Here is a 27,061-nt window from a genome sequence, read left to right as displayed (position 1 = left end):
TTTAATAGACAGTAAATACTGGTTAATGTTTAAACTGGGAATGGATGGGCAACTTCACCAGACAGGTCAACGTGACTGAAATCAAGAAAGGTTACATGAAGTATAAAAGGTTTGACCCTGAAGTAATTTCCTTTGGCTGCTTTTAACAATCAAATCTAATGACCCATTGTAAACTTCTGTTTTGTGAAAACACTAGACAGACACAATACAGACTGAACTCAATTCAGCTTGTGCCCCTCATCTCCCTAAGGCCTAAGCTAAAAGCAGATTGTATACAAATGCTCCACGTTCCCCCCTCCATCCCCTTCCCCCTCCCCCAGACAGCTTCAACATGAGCTTTAGCAGCTAGTGTGTCTAAAATGAAAGGTGGAAAAAGCTTCAAATCCATAAGGGCCAACATTTAAAACCAAGAAAAAAAAATCTACATTAAGTCTTCAAAGTTTCCCCCAAATACCTTGAACAGCTTTGAAATTCTGAAGTCTTACTTAATAATGGAGCATACATCAAATGCAATCAAATTATCTCCTATCTGAGACACTGCAACTGCTTAGTAGCCCTTTCCTAACATACTGTGCCATCATAATATGTTACCAGGAAACTAAGCATGTAAGTGGAAATAGGATGGCTCAATGATGTAAAATAGCTGCAATTCAGGCTTAAGATTTGGGTAATGTGCACATGAGGCAAGTTTCACTAAACTGTTAAATTAGAGCCTTGCATGATGAAACAGAAAGACTGACATGCTCCAGATATATTTTTGCAGATAGCACAGTGAAAAATTGAATTCTAAGGCTGAGATTAAATTCATTCATCTAGTTCCTTGAAATTTAGGATTTTCCTCAGTAGAAATTACAGAGATTTCAGGTTTTGGTAATATACGCTATAAGCAAGTACCTGAAGATGCCTTTAGTTAAAATACATCATAGGACACCTCATAAGCCAGGTGTGTACCATAAACCTGCATTATATAAATTATATAAATTATATAAATACTGCACACTTCTTTCAGAAGATCACACTTGGAAATTAGAGTTTCAAAATCTACCTGATAATCAGAGAATTTAAAAGCTTCATAAAACTCTTTATGAAACTCGTGATAATACAAATATGAATGAATCATCACAGCATTTCTTGAGAATTCTGTTCCTTATAACACTAGCAACCAAAAGAAACATGAGCATCCTTCTTCTCCATTTTCTGATGGAGCAAGACAAACAGGTAAAGTCACATAAAAGTGTTTATGAATAAGAGGAGAGTTGGGAGCCAGTAATTATGCTATAAGGCAAATACAACCATGAAGATCTACTTCTTGAATTCATCTCTTGAATCAGCACAATAACACTATTCTGAAGAGGGTTTTCTGAATAGGAATTTAAGACAGAGAAAGAAGGAACACCATCATATTTCACAGAAAGTGCTTTGAATTATTTTGAAAAAGTAATTTTGGGGGAGCAATACCGTAAGCTTTCAACTAAATCCAACAGGGTAGACATCTTTGGAAATGAGAAAGACAATTATAATCATGAAAAAAAAAAGAAACAACAGACAAGAGGGGAAGTAGGCTTGGTTTTGGTTTTATATATGCTTTATAAAGATTCCCTTTTTGTATCTTGTAGTGCACAATTCACAAGTCTCCACAAAAAATCTGGAGTAGTCCTTAAAATATGGGAACCTAAGGAAAACCAAACATTAGAAATGGCAACTCTGCTGGTCACCAAGGAATCCAGACAGAATATCCAGACAACTCGTGTAGACACACTGATCTACAGGGACAAATGCCCTGCAGGGGCAGGTACTATGTAGTTTAAATTTATCCCATTTAAATAGTTGAATTGTTTGAAACCCACACTACAAGAGTAAACCACCCATACAACTATTGGATTTTCTTACAAAAAGACAGATGAAGGAAACTGTACCGTATAACTGTGACAAAATCCAACTAAAAACTTACTAATGTATGCCAGCTCTCAAGTCAAAATTTATATTTAATCTACTGTCTCACCTCACACCCTCCTCTGCCCTCCTCAAGATATCCTGGCCCTCAGAAGTTATTACTGATGTCATAGACTTTAGAAGACAGGGGCTACATTTCATTTAGTTTGATGTACACTTATGTAAACCCCTACCATGGATCTATTTTACAGTATAAAGCACTCTTAACAGCCTTGTTAACTGCTGTACTTTACTTTAATTAGATAATGAAAGTTCCAAGTTAGAATCATTTACAATCCGTGGGGACAAAGCTTCATATTCTTCTTTATTCATGGAAGGTGATTTCCTGATCCACAAATGTATGCATTATCTTTAAACAAATTGAAATGAAGAATAACAAAGTAAAAGCTTCTAGTTTTAATAGCTGGCCTTAGGAAAAGCAAAGCTTTATCGCACCTTATGACTACTGTCAATTTGTCCCCTCTCTTTCAAACAGAGATTTTGGTTTTGTTCTTTGTTTTTTTTTTCAGAAATCCTGTGTTCCACTGCCTTCTGAGAAATCCCTGAAGGAATGGCACCATGCATGGGATTCAGCAGCCCACTCATTCCGTTTGATTCAGGTCACTTACACTAAGCTAGAAAGGATCATAAATCTTACCCAAAAGCTACACTTTAATTTAAAGCTCATGTGTCAATTGAAATTATGCTACGTTATTGCCCAGCACTTCATCAATATCTAAAACGAAACCTTCAAATCAATTCAGTGAAAAACATAAATTTTTGGAATTGCTTCTAGATTGATTGCCTTCTTTCCTGTCATAAAATATTCAATCACAATAACCTGGGAAACTACATTATCAACCAAGCAGTGATGTTATGAATCTGTATAAATATTACAATGCACATTTCTGTAAAGGGAGGGCACACTGACTCAGGTTATCTTCTTAATCCCTTCAGAGTAAATGCAATTAGGGAAAATTTGACAGGGAGATGAAATACTGCACTGCTGCAAAAATCGCATTGTGAAGAACACTGTGATGCTTCTGAGGAAATAACTGTGCACATTTAGTATGAGTACACTAAATATGTTTCTTCTACAGTAAGCTGAATGGAAAAAAAAAACAAAAACCAGATGCCAGAAGGAAGAACTCCAAAAATTTTGGAGTACATAAAGAGTCCATGTTTCATTTCTGAAAGCATTCAAAGTACTGAAAAATCTTACTAGAAGCCTTGCAACGCAGCACCATTTCTTAACAGAAACTTTTTCCTCTAAGTTTTTTTACACTGTTTTTTACACGTTCATGTTGTACTTCAAAACAACATACTCCAGCATTAAAGTTACAAGGCAACATATTGTAGAGCAGACACTTGTTTATATTCAAAGTACAGCCAATTAAACCAAAGCCTGTAATTTAAAACTTCAAGGAACAGTAATTTTTATGGCCTGATAAGTAATGGAGACAAACTTAGGTAACCCAGACAGATCCAGACAAATGTATTTATTTAATAGCCAATGTTTACTGGTCAGACTGCAGAAACAATACTGCCTTTGCCCCCCTTCACTGCAAAGCACTATATGTACACACACACTAATGCAGCTAAAGAGTACAAGGAACAGTTACAAAAGAACATTAAACCAGAGGATAATTTATCTGTTCTGCTGAGGAAAGCTCAGGGAAGTGAGCCAAAGCATCTGTAAAAAAGAAAACAGGAGAGGACCAAACATAGGAAAGTGGAGATAGAGCACTGAATTAAGATGGAAGAGAAACTTTAAGCAATACTCTACATCTGCCTACACTGATTAAACTTAAATGGGCTCATGAAGTCTCCTTGGGATCATTTACTTAAGAATCCAACAGGCCACCAAGCTCCTATCAGAAAATCTCTGAAATGACTACTAAGCATAGATGGCACTGTGCAGCACTGCCCAACCATTTAGTTAGAAGAGAAAGCAAAGATTAGGTCAGTAAAGAACATAACAGCATTTCTGCCAGCTAATGCTTACATCTTACAGACCAGCCGCAAACATTTCAAGCGTAGTGCTTACCTTTAATAGTTTCCTCCACAACTTCTACTACACGATCTATCTGCTGAACCTAAAAAAAGTCAGAAGGTCAACATCTAAGTAACAAGAAATTGGACTTTCTTTATACAGCTCTTCCTTCAAAAATGTGATCCTCTGGATTAACCTGAAGCAAACTTCGGGGCTACATTTTTAGCCATTGCTTTTCTGTACATCTTGTTTCTTCTGTCAGACTCCCAAAAGAAACTTTAAAACTCACCACCTGGGTTAAACCAATTTCTGTTCTCAAAAATAGCAGCCCATGAGTTTGGCCAAAGTCACCAAAGGGACACGAGAGAGGTACTGTGGGGGCTCCTAGAGAGAGACCTTCAAGCCTTAACTCCTGCTTGGATCCAACCGGCCACTGCGAGGCTGCAGTCACTTGGGCAGCCAGCTCCATCAGCCCCAAGACCAGAACAGCAGAAGGGAGAATACTGTAAGAAGCTGAGGGTATTGTGAGGCAGGGGAGAAAAATAACAAGGAAGTATTGCAGGGAAAAGACATGAGAAGAAACTAAAAATATTGTTCTCACGGTTAAGAGAACAAGATGCTGCCCTGGACTTACAGCAGTCAGTGCTTGGAACAAAAGGAAAAGCCTTGACGTTCTTCATAAGACAGAGTGATATTTCATGAACAAGACAAAACATCTCTAACAAAGACAGCAAATTTATATTTTGGTGTTATATTTGCCTAAATGTGCCCATAAGCATTCAATTATTTCTGATTAGATATTCTTTAAACAAAGTTAATGATCTATACACCAGACCTGTATGCAAAGTAGAAAGAAACAGCATTAACACTGTAAGATTAAACACTCACATCCTAAAACTTGAGCTTTTTCCTACAGCTTTCAACCTAAGCATTCTACATACTCTACATAGCCTACACATTTTATGTAACATCTACAAGATCTCTGTATTTAAGGTTACATATAATGCAGGAAAACAACATGCAGGAAGTCCTACTTTGTACATCTAAATTAGTTCAGAATCTTTCCCACAACACTGACTCTAAAATACTGTTTATCTCAGGTATATAATAATGAAATTATATCTAATATGACTTCTGCACTCATTTCCTTGGAGGTTTTTAGTTGACTTGTTTGAAAAGCACAGAAGTTGCACAGATTTCAACAGCAAAACCTGGTCTTCAACAAAGTTCTTTGAAACTTGTATAACTTGCATCATAGCTACTGAGTCCCTGTGCCTATAAAGCACTGTGCTTGGCATTTTCTGTAAACAAATGGCTGCACAGTCATCTCTATTTCACATCTATTTTCCATTCAGCCCAAAAACTGCTTAAAAAAAGATCACCTGTAGTTGCTGTGTGATCCACAGTTCCACATCGAAGTCAATGGGAATCTGTTCCTTTTCATGTCTGGCTGTTAGGTCAAGTCCACTTTAAATTATTTTTTTCCTTTTGAAATACAGCCTTTTCAAAACCCAAATCTCTGCCACTTCAGATTTGTAAATATAATATACTGATTATGAATTCTAAAAATTCAATTATTCAAAATATCACTAATATTGGCATTTTAATGTTCTTATATGCTACGTATATTTACACCCTTTCCTGAATTGCAAGCATTCATATTACGGACATACATTTATATAGACACTTTCATAAATAAAGCACATACAAGCATTTACGTGCAACATGCACATATTTCCATACTTGTATACATGAAGGCTGCTCCAAAAGCAATACCTTCTATCTTATTATGCTGGCCCACAACATCTGAGGCAGATGTCAGTGGTATGGCAGGCAGTGAGGTGGTGGTAATTTCAGCAGTAGCAACAGTGGGTCACCTCCCCTGGGGCAGACTTTTATATGCACAGCATACAGGCTTTTATTCATTAACGACAAAAATGCGTAGCTACTGGTGGTGACTGTGCTGAAAAATAGTGTTTTTGTAGCTGAGAATTTTCTCTATCAAACAGTGTTATTGTGATCTTCGTATTTGTTGTAGTTCCCATAAAAATAAACAGAAGGCATTACTTTTGGAGCAACCCACTACATCTCTTTTACATATATAGATGCAAGTTGTTGGGTTTTTTTAAAATGTGACCTAAGACACACATGGATTTTTCTGTTTAATCTTAAAAGAGCAACTTAAAAGCAGAACTGCATACATTTACAATTATAAGCATAGATATATAACACGTTCTCTGCCAAATACATTGCCTAAAATATTATTGTCACATCTTGATCGTAAGCTGCTTAAGTTCATAATCATTGGAAAACAAAAGAAATCTCAATGGTTCAAAACCTGAACCAGCTCTATAATTACTTTCTGCATTATACATCTGGGGAATTCCTGCACAGCCCTGAACCCCCTGTTCAATAAAGACAGGGAAAAACAGTGCGTCGTACTTTCATTTTATTGGATAAATTGAATTATTCTCAATGTGCCCGTCAGGAAGAAGTTCATGAAAGTAATTAACATTATTCATCTTGGAGATAATAAGAACTGCAACAAGGAACGGATGCTTATTCTGCCTTATGCGTTATTTCCCACATTACGCATTTTTCATTTGAAATTACTGCAAAATGTTTGGCCAAAGAGCTCAAGTGCTAAAAATGAAAATAATGAATGCCTCCAAACTTCGTGTAAAATATCTCAGTAAAAGTGGAGTGAGAAACGAAAAGCGTTTGGGGCAATCCTACCTTGGGGGGGGGGGGAAGAAATAGGAAAATTAAGAAAAAGGAAACACCACAAAGTAGGGAATTTCTTTGGCTATGCAGACAGCCATAACCACATCTCCACATCTCCCTGATCTTACAGAGCACTCTCTTCAGAAATGAACGGCAGCAAAAGTATCCATAAACCTTCCTGAGCAAGGAGTCAATCATGTCTCCAACAGGCATCAGAAGCATGGAGACAAAGCTCTTCTTGATGCATGAAGGACATAGAAAACACTCCTCAACATTTCTTTGCAGGGAGTCCAAACAATCTGAGCCATCAGTGCTGACAACAAGGTACCTTCCTGCTGGATATAGCACACTGTAGTGTAGTGCTGGATATGGCACTCCATCTATCTCTGCAAATTGCACATCCTTTTTCTAGTATAGGCATCCACACAAGGGACTTTTTGCCCACTATATATGGTTCTCCATTAGGATTTGAGTAGAACAAAAGCTGAAGACTGACTGGAGGAGAGAGCTGAGCAGGAATATAGGGGGAACAAAGACAGATGCAGAAATCTGGGCTGAGCTGGATATAGAACAGAGGCAGGGCCCAAGGGATGAAGAGGCAGCCAAAGCAGGAAACCAGCCAGAGAAAAAGCAAAGAAGAGCGTTATAAAAAAGCACGATGCCCGAGTTGAAACAAAAATCAGGAAAAATCTTTGAGCCTTTCTCAGGCAATCTAAGTTAGGCATCAGTACCACTCAGAAATTACATTTACACAACTCTCAGGGTCAAAAGGAAAACACGAGGTGATCCATGTGGGGCTGAAGCTACGGACCGCTGCTGAACACTCAAACACAAGCCAGTCACATTCCAAACCACTCACCCTTCAATTTAGCCCTGTGCTTTTGGGAGACAAGCCCCAAACTCTCTGACTGAGCCCCAGCAATTAGCTAGGAGACTACACAAACCTACTCACTGCCTGTCTGCCGTCACAGAAAGTCCCCCTGCTCCCTTTGTACTGTCATTATCACATTCAACAGATGACTGCGAGATGTAAACAGCTCAAAGACATGCTTGTAATGTGCTGTGTCTGCAACCACGTGTGGTGATTTGTGAGTGCGGGCAGACGTCTCTTTGAGGATGGTCACGCAAATTCTTCCAAGTGCTCAAGCGTGATCTGAGTGGTCTCACAAGCAGAATTAGCACCGTGAAACTGTTTTGTGAGACAAACCGGGGAAAAAAAAAAGATCCAGTAATCTCTGAATACGCTTAAGTGAGAGGCTGCATATTTAGCAGCTTTGTACTGGACAAAAATCTCTGTACTAGCGAATCTCAGAACAACACTATCTAGAAATATACAACCAGGAACCTAACAAGCAGATTCACAGAATCACAGAATCACCCGGGTTGGAAGGGACCTCAAGGATCATGTAGTTCCAACCCCCCTGCCCAGCAGGGCCACCAAACATACACATTCAGATCAGGTTGCCCAGGACCCCGTCCAACCTGGCCTTGAACACGTCCAAGGACGGGGCATCCACAACCTCCCTGGGCAGCCCGTTCCAGGGCCTAACTACTCTCCTTGTAAAGAACTTCCCCCTAACATCCAACCTAAGTCTTCCCTCCTTCAACTTGGATCCATTTCCCCTAGTCCTGCTGTTGTCAGCCCTTCTGAAGAGTTTACTCCCCTCCTGGGTGTAGTTTCCCTTCAGGTATTGATAGGCTGCAATGAGGTCACCCTGCAGCCTTCTCTTCTCCAGGCTGAACAAGCCCAACTCCCTCAGCCTGTCCTCATAGGGGAGGTGCTTCAGCCCCCTGATCATCTTAGTCGCCCTCCTCTGGACCCTTTCCAAAATCTCAATGTCGTTCTTGTACTGAGGGCTCCACACCTGAACACAGTGCTCCAGATGGGGCCTCACAAGAGCCGAGTAGAGAGGGACAATCACCTCCCTGTCCCTGCTGACCACCCCTCTCCTGATGGAGCCCAGGATCCCATTTGCCTTTCGAGCTGCCAGAGCGCACTGCTGGCTCATGTTCAGTCTCTCGTCCATCAGGACCCCCAGGTCCTTCTCTGCCGAGCTGCTCTCAAGGAAACTCTTTCCAACAGTCTCTTCAAGAAAGCACCAAGAGTGTGCAAAGACACTGCGCTGTCATGTGGGAAAACAAAGCAGTAGGACCTTGTCCAAGACTTGGTACAATGAAGACACTTTTTCAGTTTTATATGCTCATTAAATTAAGGACAGAAGCATTTTGTGGGTCAATAGATTTGAACCAATCTCCTTCTGAAGTTATAGGACCAGGAGAAATGATCTTCAGATGTCCCTTACGGGGATCTTTCCTGAACACCTCATTGCACCAATTCATGAAAGTCCAATACTTTCTGAGAGAAACACACTGCCTTTTAATGGAGCCTGCGACGTGGGCATCTATGGCACCACAGAAACGCTGTTCGGTCCATGCTGCATCATGAAAGAAGCTGCAGAATCATCTGGCCCAACTGCGTACTGCAAAAGAGATGGGAATGCTGAAGGCTTCCCAGCAATCTCCATGATAAACGAAAGGGTATTCATATCCTGACCTCTTAGTACAATCCAAAATCAACTTTGGAAGGAGTCGGCTGCAGGACACATATTTACAGCAGAAGCACGTTGCTCCCTGCCAGCTGTTACAGCACTGATGGTTTTGGGAGTAATGCCAGCGCCTTTTACATGACAACTCTTTTGGTCCCATTTAAAAGGATTAAATCCTCCAAAGCAAGCATTTTGATTCCTTCAGAAAATACCACTGCATATCAGACTTCAACTTTTTCTACCTCAGAAGAGAGCGTCTATCAGGTGATAAAAAGAAAATATGGATGAGGATGAGAACAGGCCATAGGAAGGAGGCCAGCAGTACCTTGCCTGCACAGTGGGAGGCTGCTGCAGATGCAATCACTATCTGGACTCAGTTGCTTGTGAACACCCTGAGACCAAACACAAGCATCATAATTGCCTGCAGTAAAACAGCATTTATTCTCCACCTGATACATGGAATCACAGTCCAGGCCAAAGGATCGTGACACATTCATTTTATAGCCAGGTAAGATACTTTTTATCTCTGTCTTCATACACATAAGTGTCTTCACATTCACTGTAATGAACAATCACAGGTCACAAAAACCCATAAAAACCATTCACCTTTTTATTTTCCTTTCCTATCCTGCTGCACATTGTAAGTTGGTATCTTAGAGATAAAAAAGCACCACAGTTTACTTGCACATAGTGCCATGGACATGCTGTTTCTTCCTCTCAACTGTAACTAACAATACATTGTCATCTGTATACAGCAATGTACCATTTTACAAATCCTGAGTATCATTTCTGGGCAGTGAGTTAATTTATAGGCAATAATGTATCTAAAAATGCAGCTGGAAAAAAAAAAAAAGAGATACACCATTTTGAGTGATGGTAGTTATGAAAGTGAATTCTTTGGAATGTTTTGTTGCTGTTCTTTTAAAATCTTAGTTCCTACCAGGTTTCATCACACTGAAGTGGAAACACGTGGACCTTTTCACGTTCTTAGCACATGAAAGATGATGTACAATCATCTGCTCTAATTTATCATAATAAAGGACAATTTCACTCTATAATTCATACATTGAATCGAATGACAGTGTTCCAACTCAAACATGCTTTTACGAACTAATCTAGTTTTGATCTAAAGCCTTAAACAATGAAGAATCTTTTCTACCTTGCACTTCGTCTCCCTGATTTTCAGAAGATCCTACAGAGGTGATCCAATTAGATGGCATTACTTCGTTTCAAAGGATACTGAAAGCACTAGCTGAATTATGCCAAAAGATCTCAGGTTATTTTTTCAAGGCAGAACTGGGCTATTGTCTAACAGCTCAGTCACTGATGGATCAAACTCTTCAGGTTTAAACAGAATGACCATCTTCTTTTGTCATTGTGCTTAAAAGAATGACGTAAAAAGAAAAAAACACAAAAACACCAAACCTTCAGCTGTGCCCGTGTGACATCTGCTCAAGTGCTTTGCCACTCTTTCACTGATTTTACTTTTTTTTATATCTTAATAGGAATAAACTGTGATATTTTAAACAATGTAGCAGTGGCTGTAGCAGAGTTCTTATGGCTACAAATGGCACTGAAACTCATTTCTGTCAAGAGCATCCATTTCCTCTGACCCCTCAGCCCACAATCAGAGCAAATAACTGTGGGTGTAAAAAGGCTTAAGTGCTTTATAATGAAAGCAGACAACCAGAGGTACTAAGTTTCTCTACTGCTTTTTTGAGGAGAAAGTCAACCAGTCAACTAAATTTATCCTAAGGCTATTGGCCTATGAAAACATTTACCAAAATCTTCTGTTTCTAATCAATAAAGATACATACCCCTATAATACTCAAGCCTTTGAGGTAATCCTGACGAGGTTGGGCCTGTGGAACACAGCCTGCTAGAACCACTTTCTTGTTCGCCTCTTGGGCTTTCCTAAAGAAAAAAGACAGGCTGCATGTTAAGATTTTGAAAACTAATTTTCAGTAATTTTCAGTTTTATAGCAGACATATTGTGGTTGCAAGAAGAAAGCAACCACAACAAAAACATTCTCAAATCGGAAGCGGCTTGTACGTACATGAACCTCAGAAACAAAACACTACAACAAAAGAACTCCACAGCATGGCTTATGAGAAAGCACGTGGTCAGTTTGTGGTGTACCCACAGAGAGCATTAGCATGTGCACCCTGCATAGCAGGACCACTTCAAAAGCCCTAATTAGAGGTACTTTATAATTGCCACAATGACAACAAATTATCTTATCAAGTAAGATGGGAGGGAGATAGTGAGTGTGACTCAAGAGAAGTTACACAGAATACAAGTGATATTCTATGCAGATAGGACCCACTAGTTCAGAGCATCTTTGCCAGTACATTGACCAGATCTACAGGGAGAGCATTAAACTAACTTCTGTGGGGACACAGGATGGAGAGCTGAGCAACAAAGACTCACGCACTGCTGATGCAGTAGAAATTGAGAAAATACTCCAGAAATGCCATGTGGGAGTTAGGGCTTCCTCCTCTCAAAAGGTAGCAGGATTAGCAGCCAGGATGAAGTAACTCTCTAATGATGCACACAGCATAGGCTACAAACTGGAGGAGTTGGAAGTCATATTGTGGTTTTCCAGCTGCATGATAATTGCTATCACTGAAATGTGGTAGGATGACTCATAACAACTGATGCAAGGCAGAAGAGGTGGTAGAGTTGATCTCTATGTAGTAGGACGGACTGACTGCTTGGAGCTGTTGTGGAAAAATCACAATGGGACTCTTTATCAGGCAGTGCTGTGACAGGATAAGGGGTAACAGCATTAAGCTGAAAGAGGGTAGATTTAGATTAGACATTAGAAAGAAAATCTTTACGCAGAAGGTGGTGAGGAACTGAAACAGGTGCCCAGAAGTGTTGTGTGTGCCTCATCCCTGGGGGTATTTGAGGCCAGGTTAGATGGGGCTTTGGGCAGCCTGATCTGGTGGGAACGTCCCTGCCCAGGGAGACAGGTGGGGTTGGTGCTAGATAATCTTTAAGGTCCCCTGCAATTCACACTATTCTGTGAGTTTAGAATAATGTGCAAAACAGTAAAGAAGTGAATAATTTTAGCAGATTGGTGAGGTCTGACATGTCAGTTGCTCCAAGAACTGCCATTCGTAGTCGTGCCTTATCACAGCCTGCCAGATTTCTGCCTAACTGCAATCTCTTCAATCCAGTTTTCTCCAGCAATATGTGAACTAATTAGAGCTTACTGTTACTTTAAAATAGTCTAAGTCCTATCATAGCATTTTTCAGAAAAATTCTCTTATTCAAAATACTCAATTACTAATATGATTGTACACTGTTGGGCTTGTATGAGCAGCCTGCAAGCTGAATGCAGCAGAGAAAGTGATGTTCAAAATGCACAACAGATTCCACGCTGAATACCTGGAAATCTCCAGCAGATGATAATTTAATGAAGGAAAAAGTTAAAAGCTGGACTAGTACTACAAACAGTTATGCTATTAAGTCACAATTTTCACTCTGCAATCGTAATATGGAAAATTTTATTTACAAATTATAACTCAGATGAAAAAAGAAATCTCATATGAATACAGGAACCATAATAATATAGATCACAGGTTATCTTGCCAAATGTCTTGTGTTAGCAGCTGCACTAAAAATGAAGCATTTCAAAGGAACAAATTAAATATCCTATAAACAGATAAGTGTGAATTAACATGAAAATGTATGACACCTATTACTTTGCATCTAATATAAATGCAGTAAACATACCTATAAAATTATCCATTTTCTTTAAGAAGAAATTTCAGGAAATCTTCAGATATTCATCATACAGTCTCACTGATCCTCTATTTGCATGCTATGATATCCAATATAAATGCAAATCCTTCAACGTATCCACAGAAATTTTATCAAGGAAGAAAACTACAATGAAATGCTAATTTAGCATGTTTCTTAAGCAAGCAATCTATTAGTTTTTCTCTAAAAACAGCCATCTTTTTATGTCAATGGTAAATATTTAAGGTTTCTGAAAAAACTTCAATAGAGGTCACCTACTTCTACAAGTCAAAAAACCATAAATCTACCTCACGCATTACCTAAAAATGTCACATACCACAATGTGGAAGCTAGCTCTGCTAGCTGAGGGAAAAAACCACCACCTACATGGTCTAACAGACTCAACCTCATGCCTCAAGGCAAGACAGTAGGACCTGTCTCCAGCAAACACGGCGCACATCCCTAGGCAGCTGTGCATCTGGTGTGATCTGCTGCTAGCAACCATCTTCTCCATTTACTTCAAAGTCTGCAAGCACTACAGAGGAAAAAGCTTTCATTCAAGTCTTTTTATCCGAGGGAAGAAAAAAAAAAAAAGAAAAAAAAACAGTGTTTCCCTCGACAAATTAAATGGCATTTTAATGTTATTTCATAGCTTTAACATTTTGCCTTTTCTTCTGGGACTATAACTGGAGCTAGCGGGTAGAAAGTTAAACTGATTATTCTTCCTAATAAGAACTGCTCTCATTTAACTGTTTCTTAAAGTTGTACAGGTCTCTAAAGAATACAGAATTTTGTACAATGAGGTTTTTTTTGCCTTAAAGTGCAATTAAACAGAAATGTTAGAACTAAATTTCCAGTCATAGTCAATTTTCATTGCATCCATAATACAGCAAACAGTCTACGAATTCCACCATACAGGATAAACCACTGTAAGGAAGTTATGAAAATGCTGGTGTCACTTTTTCAAGAAACCACTTCTTAAAACATACACTGGTACCATTTGCTACCTTCTTTTAACATCATTTAATGATCCCTGTTCTTCTTTTTATTCTTATTAACAAAAGCTGATAAAAACTATTCTTCAGAAATCTAGTTAGCACAGCAACTGTATTAGAAAGGCTTTTATCCTTCAAAAAACATGAATAGTAATGAGAATAATATCTCATGGAACCTAGTAGAGACATGAATAAACATATCCTCCCTTTCAGACACCTCTCATATTTTTCAGTTACATGATCCTTACCTTGAACTTTCAGTTTAACTGCACCAGCATGTATTTTCTAGCAATATATTCTTCTCTAAAAATTACTTGCAAGCTCATATAATATGAAGACAAATTTAATCAGAGCAATTCTGTTTTGAAGAAAAGAATTATTCTAGCTAATTCCAAAGTAACAGGTGTGGAACGAAAACAAATGAGGAAAAAAGCAGAGGTATGAAAACAGTAAACAATGCAGTAGAAAGCTGTAAGAGATCAGCGGTGCATTCACAGATTATCCTTCACTGGAACTCAGAGAATCACAGGGGTAGAAGGGACCTCAAGAGGTCACTGAGTCCAACCCCAGTGCCAACAGGTTCCCTACAATAGGTCACACAGGTAGGCATCCAGATGAGTCCAGAGTATCTCTACAGAAGGAGATTCCACAGCCTCTCTGGGCCACCTTTTTCAGCGTTCTATCTCTCTTACCAGAAAGATGTTCTTCTGCATGCTTGTATGGAACTTCCTATGTTTAAGTTCTAGTCCATTGCTCCTTGCCCTATCACTGCCCATCACCGTGAAGAGCCCGGCCTCATCCATTTGCCTCCCATCTCCTTTTAGATATTTATAAGCATTGACCAGATGCCCCTCGGTCTGCTTTCTCGCAGGCTGAACAGACCCAGCTTACTCAGCCTTTCCTCACACACGAGGCTCTAGGCCCCTAATCATCTTTGCGGCCTTCTGCTGGACTCCTTCTAGGAGATCTCTGTCTTTTTTGAACTGAGGAGCCCAGAACTGGGCACAGTACTCTAAACATGGCATAACCAGGGCTGAGTAGAGGGGGAGAATCACCTCCTCAACCTACCAGCCACATTTTTTTAATGCACCCCACGATACCACTGGCCTTCTTGGCCACAAGGGCACACTGCATGCTCAAGGTTAACCTGATGTCCACCAAAACACTTAGGTTCTTCTCTGCAGAGCTTCCATTGCATGTTTCTCCACCAAAATTAATTGCTGGTGAAATTAAATAATGAAGAGCTGTTCTAACAATGAGTAGAAAGCTACTTGCTACTAAATAGCAGCCAAATACAAGTCAGAGGAGGAAAGAGGACTCTAGCAAAATCAATAAATTAGCTGGAAAAGTGCTTTACAGTAAGCTTATTAAGCTTTATGCTGATGGTAGTCCAAAATTGTAAAGTAATAAGAGAAATTACTTGTACAATAAAGTACAGTGGGTAATGTCTTTGTTCTCTGAAACAAAACTGGAAAGTAATTTATCTTATGGCAATTAGTTACTTCTACCAAACGCAGTTTCTCCTCACTCCTGACCCCAATTACAGTGCCAGCACAAAACTGGCAACCTTCAATTTAAGGTGAGTAGAGTTAAGTCAACTTGTGCAATTAGCCTATATAGTCTGCCCATGTCATTCCCATGCCTTTCCATCACTCAAAATCCACATCACATCTTACCAAATATTCCTAGAAGTTGTGAAGGCATAAATCAGCAGGAAGTTTGTGCCTAAAAAGCTCCAAAGACGTGCATGAAATAATATATGGAAAAGGTTTGCTAAGGCAGCTCTCTGGCTTTCTACAGTATGATCTGGGTATATCGTGAGATAAATCTGCCAAAGGTTATAAAAAGTAAAGCAGGAGGATACTACTTCCCAGACAGCAGAAATGATGATGTGATGTCTCTGGGGAAAAGCAAATGCTATTTGGCTAAAGATTCATTTCTGTGAGAGATCTCCAACTGTCTCATCTGTTGAATTAATCAGTAGGAAGCCGTAAGTTCTAAGCAGAGTGCAACACCACTGGAATTAAAAGATGGTGCCTGCATAGCATCAGGAATAAATTCCTGAAAATCTGTAAGATCACACGGCTACTCTCTGTTTGAAAAACTCTGAACAGTAACTGTGATGCTACAAGCAATCAGTAACTGTGATGCTACAGGCAATCAGCCAATCTAATGCTTCTACCCAATGTTACTATCCAATGTTATCTAATGTTACTACCCAAAGGCTTGCTTCCCATCTTCGCTGTCAGCTGCTACCTTCCTCCAACTCCAGTCCATCCTCCATTTCTGGCCATCTAGATTCACTCTCCCTCTGCTCCGAGCTCTGCACCTCACTGGACCCTTCCATGGTCTCATTTAACTCACTGATATAGGAGAAAGCTATGGAGTTGGGTGCGGATTTATTTTTATTTTCGTTCAGTTTAATCAGCTCACACAAGAAGGGCAGCACTAGAGCCACAATGATGGTTAAAGGAAAGTTGCTGGGAAGAAAGCAGAAAAAGAAGGACATGGGAACTCCTTATTTTGTCTACAGTAAGCTTGATGTGTCCTTTGCAACATTCCAGTTGGGTGGCAAGACACTGAATGGCACAGGTGAACAAAGAGCAAGAAGGATGTAAGAAATTCTCATACAAGTTGTGCTTTCTAGATTAGGGGCAGACCCGTAATCAAAGTAGCTTAGAAAATAAGAGGAAAACTTGTCAGTATTATGGATTAGAGCACTGTTGAAATTACTTTCTAAGAGTGATTCAAATCTACTTAAGTCAGCTTCCTTGTACATCTCCACAGTCACAGAACTGCTGCATTTTGTGGGGCATATGAAGGCCTAAAGTTCACTTCAGCATATTGATACTCATTACCTAAGTTAACTAAATTGCTTTTGAGTAGTAATTTCTAGCAGAACAACTCTTCAGTTATTGTGCTGTATATCCTGAATTGTTTCCTTTGGCAAAATGTAACACTTAAATAATACAGGTGAAAAATAAGTTGCAAGTTATCCTCACAACAAAAGCAAATGTGTCTTTTGTCAAAATATTTCAGAAGAGACAAACGTTTGCTCCAACAGACTCAAAACTAAGATTGTAAAGATGTGTTCAAAAAACAGAAAAACAAAATATCCATCACAGCAGATGTGAAATGTCAGCTCTAAGAACAATGGCAAGTTTGACCCAAAATTCACATCCTATGTACCACATTTTTCCTTAAGATTCTGAGAGGATATACATGGGGAAGAAAAAAGCATTCTGTGCATTTCGATACTCACAGGACCTGCACCAACAGTCTTTACATTTTCTGCATCTTGTCTGTTCTCAGAAACAAAGTTATCTGAACACACTACTCAGAATTCTGCTTTTCATGAGCACCACAGATCCATCCTGCTTTTTACAGCAGACACTTGCAATCACACTCCAAACTGATCTGTTAGCAGCTGTTTCCAACCTACAGGCAGTTCTCTCAGCACAGCTTAGTGTATTAGTTCCAATACCTCAGTTAGAACAGAAGCTTGCTTCCATCCATTACCTAGCATACAAGGGATGCAATTGCAGGTTTGTCCTCAGAAGAAAAACAACAAAAATAAGCAGACATAATTGAGTTTAGCATGGTGGTTCACCCTCTGGTAATACCTGCATGTTAAACGTGTCACAAAAATAGTATCTGCAAAGGTAATGCTTTCCATAATCAATATTAACTACATTGGGATTGGATAAAAGAGAAATTCATTATATTTAAGTTATTAATACTTCATATTACATGAGACACTAAAATCCCCAGTAGCAAATGTTGCACTTAAGAAATCCTCAACACTAGGTACCTTCTGTTCCCACCTTTAGCTGTCTGCTTACAGCACCTGTAACTAACTCTGAGTTGCATTAAGGCACTGAAGTTCTGCTGATCCTGCCTGGCAAAAGCAGAGGCTGTTGGTAACCACACTCACAGGGAAGTGCTGGAGATGGTAAAAGCTGAAAGTGTCTCAAAAGGAAAACTGCCAGCTCATGCATATCTTTGAAGCTTCATGTCCTTCAGTGCAGCTGCAATACATTAAGATTCTAAACAATACTTCTTCATCTCTCTGTAACTCCAGTTTCATTTTACCCTTTCTGCAGGAGGGATCTAAAGAAATTCACAGAATCATAGAATCACTCAGGTTGGAAAAGACCTTCAAGGTCACCAAGTCCAACCACAACATAACCATCCTACCCTCACTCTAACAACCCTCTGCTAAATCAGGTCCCTGAGCACCACATCCAAATGGCTTTTAAGCACATCCAGGGATGGTGACTCAACCACCTCCCTGGGCAGCCTATTGCAGTGCTTAACAACCCTTGCTGTAAGAAGTGTTTCCTGATATTCAACCTAAACTTACCCTGGCACAACTTGAGGCCATTTCCCCTCATCCTGTCACCAGTGAGAAGAGACCAGCCCTGCTCTGCTGTAAGCACCTTTCAGATATTGGAAGAGGTCTTTCAGCCTCCTTTTCCCCAGATTAAACATCCCCAGTTCTTTCAGTCTCTCCTTGTAGGCCATATTCTCCAAGCCCTTCACAAGCCTTGTTGCCCTTCTTTGGACCTGCTCCAGCACCTCCATGTCTTTTCTATACCAAAACTAAACACAGCACTCGAGGTGAGGCCTCACCAGTCGCTACTTTCCACTGTTAAGCACACGATTCTTTCTACTACTTGGAAATAACAAGACATTCACCCCCTCCAAACTTGAGCACTTAATCCTACCTGGAATGTATTTGTGCACATACAGATTTTCTGTTCAATCAGATATATTTAACTGGTGAAAGAAAGTACCCTATAAATGTGCATGGAAAGGAACATTAACATGCTAACCCACAGATGAAAGAAGTGGAAATCAAAATCTTTACAGTGAACTATTGTATAGTTCACTTTATCACTCTACTTCTCCATTCTTTGTACAGATATTCCAGTAATGCCTGTAATATTCTACTTTAGCATTTGTGCCATATCAATACAAGCCAGAGGATGAAAGGACTGAGCACAGCCCTGCCGAGAAGCACGTGGGGTTACTGCTGGATGACAAGCTGCATTATGAGCCAGCAATGTGCCCTCACGGCCCAGAAAGCCAACCGTACCCTGGGCTGCATCAAAAGAAGAGCGGCTAACAGGGTGAGGGAGGTGATCAAGCATTTTTTAATTGTATTATCAAATAACAAAACCAAACAAAAAAATTCTCAGGTGACATGTGTGAAGACTGCAGTTTGCCTGTGCACTGCTGGAAGCCATGGTCACTGATGCTCAAACATGGTTGGAATGCAAGAAGATGCCATTAGCAAGCTGGAAACTCAAGTGCATCAAGCGATATGATGTGGCTTTAGTGAACTCCCACTGTGAAGTGGGATTGATAAGAGCAGCTACATCTGCTAAAGTCACTAACAATTCATGCAGCACTCTGACATCCATGCCATTTTAGACTTCTAGATGTATGTGATTGGGAAAAACAATATCTGGAAGGCAGAGGGAGAGCAACCTTACAAGCATCACTCATCTAAATCTCATACAAAATGTATTATGTGAAGAACTAAAAACTGTATCTTTAGTACAGTTGAAGGAGTTACTTCTCTAGATGTATCAGCTTTCCCAAGAACGTCTCCTAAAATAACCATGATATCATTCTAGCAGTTTTGGGAATAGATAATGTTCTACAACTGCAATGCTCTCATTTCAGAGTTAATAGATGCATAGGTTCATGAAAGTTTTAGGTCATGTGCACATCTGAAAGGCCAGAAAAAAAAAAAAGGACTCAAGCAATATATATATATTACATATTAATATATAATACATATTTCCCTTAAATTTTTATTCCTAAAAACTAATACCAGTATCTTTATAGTACCTCTTTACCAGTACATAAATACAAACATGCACATATCCTCAAAGAATAAGCAGACCAAACAGACCAGACTAAACAGTACCACATACAAAGTTTGTATCACATAAGTAACTAGTGGCAGTAACTATTTCAGCATAGTAAGCCAACAAGTTCCATTGTCAAGAACACCACGAAAAAGGCCTCACTGAAGAAGGCCATTGAGCAGTGGCTTCTTTAGTAATATAATACAGCAATGAATAAACTTAAAGGTTATTTTGCAAGTACTATGCAAAACAAGTTAGGTTCTTCACAGGTGAAGCTTCCCTAACAGTCTCCAATCTTAAGAAGTGCGTGGAAATGGCCAGGTCACAGCCTGAGCCAAGGGTTGAGCACCAGGTGAGAAGGCATGGCTAATCCAACGAGCTCAGGTTCAAGCAATGCACCTGAGTAACTGGAAGGAGTGGAGCCAGGATCCACTCCTTTTTACCCTCATTTAAGGGTTAGCAGCAGCTCTGAATCAGAAAGGATGAGCTACTTTTTCTTCTCCTCTTCTTTTGCCCTATAGTTCTTGTAGCCCAGAAGAAGGCACTGTTGTCACCTTCCTTTGCTCCACAAGGAAAAAAAGGTTTGCTACAGCTCATGTTCTGCCTGTATTTCTAAAAGCTCACAGGTAAATGTCCACCCTTCCAGACAGGTTTTGCACCAGAAAAGGTCTATGTTTTATAACTGATTTATCAAATTGTCTTTATTTTCAGACTTGCAGCAGTGCTTATTCTGTACTCGCTTCTCTAGATCAAGAAGACATCTAAAGAACAGAGAGGCTGTTGCTCCTGTGGTCAGCCCTTGGTTACTGTGACACATGCTCAGTTCTGGTCCAGGTTCTGTTGTGTGATCACACACAAGTGTGTGCAGGAGATGGAGACAGACTCCAGCTGCACATCCACAAGGATCCTAACGTTCTCGGTAAGACCGACTGCTGCTCTAATTTACGCTCAAATGAAAAAGGCCTTCAGCATTAAAGTTCTCTCACAGAAGTTACAACTTTCAAGTTTCTCTGTAACACACAAACAGTTCAAAGACCACTGCTAATACTACTACTGATAAAAAAAGATAAATATATCTAAGCAATACTAATTGCTCAAATGTTTCCTATGCAACTGCTTTATGTTCTATCATTTTCTGTTTTTAATACTACACCATCTCTGCAGATTTAAAGAAAATGATATTAATAATGCAATAATCTGTCTTCAGCAAACTTAATTCACCTCCTAATTATCATCCTGTTACAAAAATTTAGGAAAAGAAATGCATGTGCTCCTGTCAGCAGGAGCTGTTCTACAGCTCTCAAATACTACAGAATCTAAGAGGACAGAAGACGTGCTACCTGTATGTGTGTACCTGTCATATTCCAGAGTAGATTTCAAGGTCATATTTATTTTTATACTTTTCTTCCATGTTTCCAAACCTACTTTTAAGACTCTGAGGGTGCTACATTCGTGTAGGTCTCTCCAAAAGTAATGCCTCCTATTTATTTCCACGGAAATTAAAACACATACAAAAAACACTCTTTGATAGAGCAAATTCTCAGCTGCAGAACACCATTTTTCAATGTAGATGCCATCATAAGCCACACATTTTTGCCAACTATGAACAGCAGCCTGCATGCCACACTCATAAAAATCTTCACCACTGGAGGTGACCCACTGTCACCACTGCTGAAATGCATCACCCACTGCCTTACTGTGCTCACATCCTCTGTATGGTCTTCACAAACATTCAGCAAATGTCAGTGAAAGCCAATGGATACCATTTTTTCTGCACGGAGAAATTCAGCGGCACGCTTCTTGCTTTATATGCACTTCCGATGCCATTTTGTCAGACTGCCCCTCTACTGCCATCTGACATACAGCAACAAAACGTAACTGGTGGGAAGGCTCAACCTCTACTGCCATGTCACCAACATCCCCTCTGACACTGCGAGCCAGCAGAACGTTATGTCCTATGTCAATAGGAAACATTACTTTCAAAGCAGCCCTTGTATGGCATGATTTGTGATATTACTTTAATAAGAATGTTTGCTTCCGACTATGGCCTACCTACAAAGACTCAAAGTATTAAAGAACAACCTAACGGGGTGCATCCATTTTTCTGAACAGCCTGTACACAGCAAGATCTCCCACTGTCATCAAGTACAAGTTTTTTACGCAGGTGCTGGAGGAGTCAAAACTTAAATTTTAATAAAAAATAAATCAGGAAATGAACCACTGCACTCCCTGATGCTCCTTTCAAAATCTGAACCCTGTGCATCAACTTTCTCTTGCTATGAAACAAAGCAGTCCAGACTTCTCTACTACAGAAGAGAATGAAGTATGTGTGTGTCGAGCTTATTTAAGACAATACAAGCCCTGCACATATCAGGCAGAGGCCTACCTTTATCAATGGAATACAGGTTAAAGTTCTTCAGCAACCGACATCAGGCATACTTGTGTTACATGCATACATACTTCAGAACACACTACAGAATTACAGCACTTCTAGAATTTCTGCACTATAACTACCAGAACCTCAACCTGATTTCATGGTGTAAAACGAGAGATAACATCTTAGTTTATTTACCTGGTGTTTATAATCCCTTTCTGTACAGTTTAACAATGCTGCACTGCTTATGGGGTTGTTTTTTTAGTTGGTTTTTTTTTGTTGGTGGTGACTCTTTGTTTCTTTGTTGTTGTTGTTGTTGTTGTTAAGTGTTTACCCAACTTTGTGCCCTGACCCTGGGTCAACTGAATGCCAGTTCTACTCTGATGATCTCCTGAACACTCAAGAGTCTTCACTCCTGATGCGCTCTTCTTAAAACACTGTAGCTACATTCACCCTTTCTACTCCCACGAGTATACCCAAACAAATCTTTCCACCTCTATGCAGACTGTCTATCAATTTAATGAGTGCTCAGCTACTGTAAGATTTCAGCCATTATTTACCATTTTCTGAAAAAGCTTTTAGATGTGTGTCTTTCCTCTGACAGCCTCTTCTACAGGTAAAGCATTGTTAGCTTCAAGAGATTTTGTACTATTATACTGCTATACTTACATTTTCTAAATGATTTTCCTCTCTACAGAAATAGTTGCCTCTAAAATGACTCTGAAACAAGTAAGTTGTGTTTCCATGCAGCTGGAAATGTCTTCAGCATCAGAAACTTACAATGTCAGTAACACAGATGCCAAATTAGGAAATACAAAATAAAAAGAGTTGTGTCAGTAGCTACAGAAAACTTACCTCTAGTTTGCCTTTTCCTTTAAAATGTAACCCAGAAGAAAAAGTAAGCAGACGCATTTTTGCTATTCATATATTAGTTTTATCAGTTCTAAAGTAGAAAGACAGAGCAGATAGTGCATGGTATTCTTAATAATTTATAATATTCAATAATGCTACTCAAAGAAATAAAAGCATATGAATAACCTGAGTTTGCACATAACTCAAAAGTTATAGATTCAAAAAAGCCAACCTCATCATTTCATTTTGTGCATTCTAGACTGTGTGAATTTGACCTTAACAATATAAGGGACAACTTCAAAACTATACACACACACATACATATATAAATATATAAAACTTTACTGAGCAATTCTAAGTAACACTTCACAAAGATGAGAGCTTGCAACCCATTTACTGTATTTAATAGTAGCCAATAAAAACCAAAAATTTTTCATTTATTGTGGATTTTCTTTCTGCAAAACGGACAAAGCGTAACTGAAGAAGCTTAAGTTGGGAAGAAACTGCAAAAAATGCAAACAGGATCATTGCTCCATTAGTTCCCATCTTCTGAACCATCCACTTCAGGGGTGTGTGAAGAGCAGTTGCCAATAAAAACAGTTCTGAGTCAAACAAGTTGCTGAGTACAGCAGCCTTCTCCAGCTACCAGCTTGCTTGTATTGCTCACTAATGGAGATTCGCCCTTCTAGACTTTTCAGTTGATGCACCAATAGAAGCCTTTCTTATTCTTCTTTGCATCACTTGTCAAATCCAGTTCCAGATGGGCCTTGGCCCTCCTGACTCGATTTCTACATAGCTCAGCAGCACCTCTGTACATCCCCCATGGCACCTCCCCCTGCTTCCACTAACTGCGCATTTTCTTCTTGCCCTCCAGTTTTACCAGCAAGTCCCAGTTCAGCCACGTTGATCTCCTGCCTTTCTTTACTGACTTCCTACACCTAGAGAGGGTTCCTACACTAACGAACACTTCCTTAAAGCTCTACCAGCTTCCAGATAACATTAGCTAAGATTAGCACTGAGATAATGCACACCAAAGAGCATCAGCTTCATCTAGTCACTAATCCTTATCAAATGATCGGTTTGAAATCCATTTCTGAATTGCCCAAAGCAGCTCATATTAAGTACCATCTCATTTTGGGTGGAACATTTGTAGAAAAAACATAGATGTGTGTAAGTGGGATGTTTAAAGTTTTCTGAAAAGCACTGTTCAGTTAGGAAAGCAACCAAGCAGCTCAAGCAAGTCACAGGGACTCCTAGCTGGGTACGAAGGCACTTTGCTACACTGAACTTAGTTGTCAAGCCCATTTCCCTAAAGCAGAAGTTGACCATATCTCGTCTATAAAAATAGCAAAACCAGTTTGTTTGCATTCCCAGTAAAACACTTGTGGGGGGCAAAATGCATCCTTCTGCCAGCAGGGTTCCTGGAAGAGTGGAGGAGAAGTTACCAGCAGGAATGACTTCTTACTCTTGAGAGTGGAAGTGAAGCAGGAAAGAGTGATTCAGGAAGCTGAGGAATCTACAGGCCATGGGGGAGAAAAAAGTGTTCTTGATAAATGAAACTAACAAAACCACCAAACAATAGTTTGATTATAATAATAATTGATCATAATAGTTACTGATTTCCAGCTATTTTACAAAGCATTTGATCTGCAGGAAAAAAAGATATGTGATTTCTGCCAGGCTATATATTCCCAGCTACTGCATGTCTAACAACAACATCACTGTTAAGGAAGCATTACCAATACACGACACCATTTTATCAGAAATGCAAGCACCACTTTCCAGCATCAGGACTGTTTGAACAGCACTTGACACAACTAGAAAAAGCAAATCAGTTTCTGATTATCTACTTAAACTAAAAAAAATAAAAAAATTAAAAAAAAAATTCACAGAGACACAGAGAATCATAGGATATAACGAGTTGTAAGGGACCCACAAGGATCATGCAGTCCTACTCCTGGACTGCACACAGGACCACCCAACAATCAGACCATGTATCTGTGAGTGTTGTCCCGATGCTTCTTGAACTCTGGAGAGCTCAGCACTGTGACCACTTCCCTGGGAAGCCTGTTCCAGGAACTCAGCGCTCTCACTTAAGAACCTTTTCCTCATATTCAACCTGAACCTCCCCCAAACCTGAAGCTCCATGCCATTCTCTTTGGTCCCAAGGCTGCAGCAGAGCACTGTAGAGCAGGACAATCACTTCCCCTCACTGGCTAGCAGTGCTATGCTTGATGCATCCCAGGACACAGTTGGCTTTCCTGGCTGCCTGGCCACACTGCTGACTCGTGTTTAACTTGCTGCTGATTCCAAGATTCCCAGGACCCTTTCAGCAGGGGCCTGAAAAGTTGAACCAGCCCTTGAACCACTGACACTAGCAAATGCAAAGCTTTAGTCATAAAAAAATGTCATACATTGGAATACACTTCCTTTCGCAGCATCTGTTATAAGCACAGGTATTTTCAGTAGTGTCAACAGTGAAAAGGCAAGGGGGAAACAATCTCTTTACATAAGCAGATTAGCTACTTTTGAAAAAGCATTGTGAGCTGTGTACCTGGTAATTATTGCAGGAAAAATAGCAGAAGCTGAAATAATAATAATTTCTAGTTTGCCAGAAAGATCTTCTAGACAGCCAGCAATCAACTATTTGTGTTCTTTTCCTCTAAGGCTTGCAATATATTAATTGTTGTAGAAATTAATGTATGTCAATTTGCTCTAGAATTCAGCCCTCATAAGTGGAGCTTTCTGTGATGTCTGCCTGTTGGGATCTCAGCTGAATAATTCACATCAGCCAGTTCAGAATTCCTTTCTTAGTAACAATGAAGATCTGCCTCAGTTGGCAAAATAAAATAAGAGGCCATGACAGTATACGTTTGCACACTTAGAGTGATACACTGAACACCCTGTGATCTGATTTATTATCTGAAGTTTATTAGACAAATTTAAGAGACCTTGAACTCTTCTTGTAGTAAGCATTCAGGCAGTTGGACTGGTTCTCTTCCAAGTGAACTTTCAATTCTGTTTTCATAAAGGGCACCTACATTTCTTGAATTGTGCTTCCTCTCACATGCTCTCCTCTCCCTCAAAAGAGGGTCTTAAGTACTCAACTGCAGCTTCAGAAAGGACTGACAAACCAAAACCCCTCAGTTTTCTGTGTGTAACATCTAGCTACAGGGATATAGCTGGTGTAGCTACCAAATACCTTCTGTACTTCTTATCATCAACATCCTAAAATTAAGGGGGAAAAAAAAAACAAACCATGAAAAGATCATTAAAATATTATTCTTCCAGCAGCAGCAGTGAATGCATAAGGAATACAATTTTGTTTTTTTTTTTTTTTTTTGGAGAAAAAGGTGAGTGAGGAAGGAAACATCATTAAAATATATTTTAAAAAAATGAGAATATATAAGACAGAAAGTAGGCCTGCCAACCACTACTAACACTGAGGTGAGTACTAAGCCAGGAAGGGGAAGCAGGGCACTGGAGTGAGCCCATATAAAGAGGAAGCAGTAGCAGATCTGGGAACAAGCAAAGCAAAATAAATGCAGATAAGAATGAGTAGGAAAGAAAGGAATGGTGAACTACGTGGATTACAGTAAGTGTTTAGTGGCCTGACAATGCACGTGAGCTCTGCCATCCTGCTCTTAAGTTTCTCAATTGCTCCTGGAATCCATTCTCCTCAGACTGACAAATCTGATTCAAGATGAAAGCAAACTGCAATGCCATAAGCACTGATTTCCTAAATATCTTTCCAAAAGAACCTGAAGCTGCTTCTCCGCCTATATCTTATCCCTATAATGTCAACTGGCATTAAATTAAGATTTCAAAAATACACAGGTAGAAAGATCACAAGCCTTTTCTAACTGAAGTAAAACATTTGAGGAAACAACAGGACGTACATAAAATCACCTACAGATACATACAAAAAAACACTACAAAACTCAGCATAGGTATGTGTTGGATAATTGCTGATTGGTTATCACTGTAGCATTTAGTAATCACAGAATCACCCGGGTTG

The 27,061-nt window shown here is 39.6% G+C and overlaps 1 protein-coding gene across 2 annotated transcripts in view; it reads right to left on the bottom strand.

Annotated features, from left to right (window-relative positions):
* The window catches only part of CDKAL1 (CDK5 regulatory subunit associated protein 1 like 1), a 364,386-nt gene that overhangs the window by 239,067 nt on the left and 98,258 nt on the right, over positions 1-27,061 (bottom strand). For both annotated transcript variants that reach the window (XM_052697955.1, XM_052697956.1), the window contains exons 6-7: positions 11,013-11,109; positions 3,980-4,028 (exon numbers count right to left, since the gene is read on the bottom strand). In XM_052697955.1, the coding sequence (XP_052553915.1) occupies positions 3,980-4,028; positions 11,013-11,109 (146 nt within the window). The remainder of the gene's footprint in view (positions 1-3,979; positions 4,029-11,012; positions 11,110-27,061) is intronic.

The sequence above is a fragment of the Tympanuchus pallidicinctus genome, unplaced genomic scaffold, assembly GCF_026119805.1.
Source record: "Tympanuchus pallidicinctus isolate F22 unplaced genomic scaffold, pur_lepc_1.0 scaffold31, whole genome shotgun sequence".
Lineage (NCBI taxonomy): Eukaryota > Metazoa > Chordata > Aves > Galliformes > Phasianidae > Tympanuchus > Tympanuchus pallidicinctus.
Note: the sequence above shows the minus strand (reverse complement) of the source record. Positions and strands in the feature narration are given on the sequence as shown.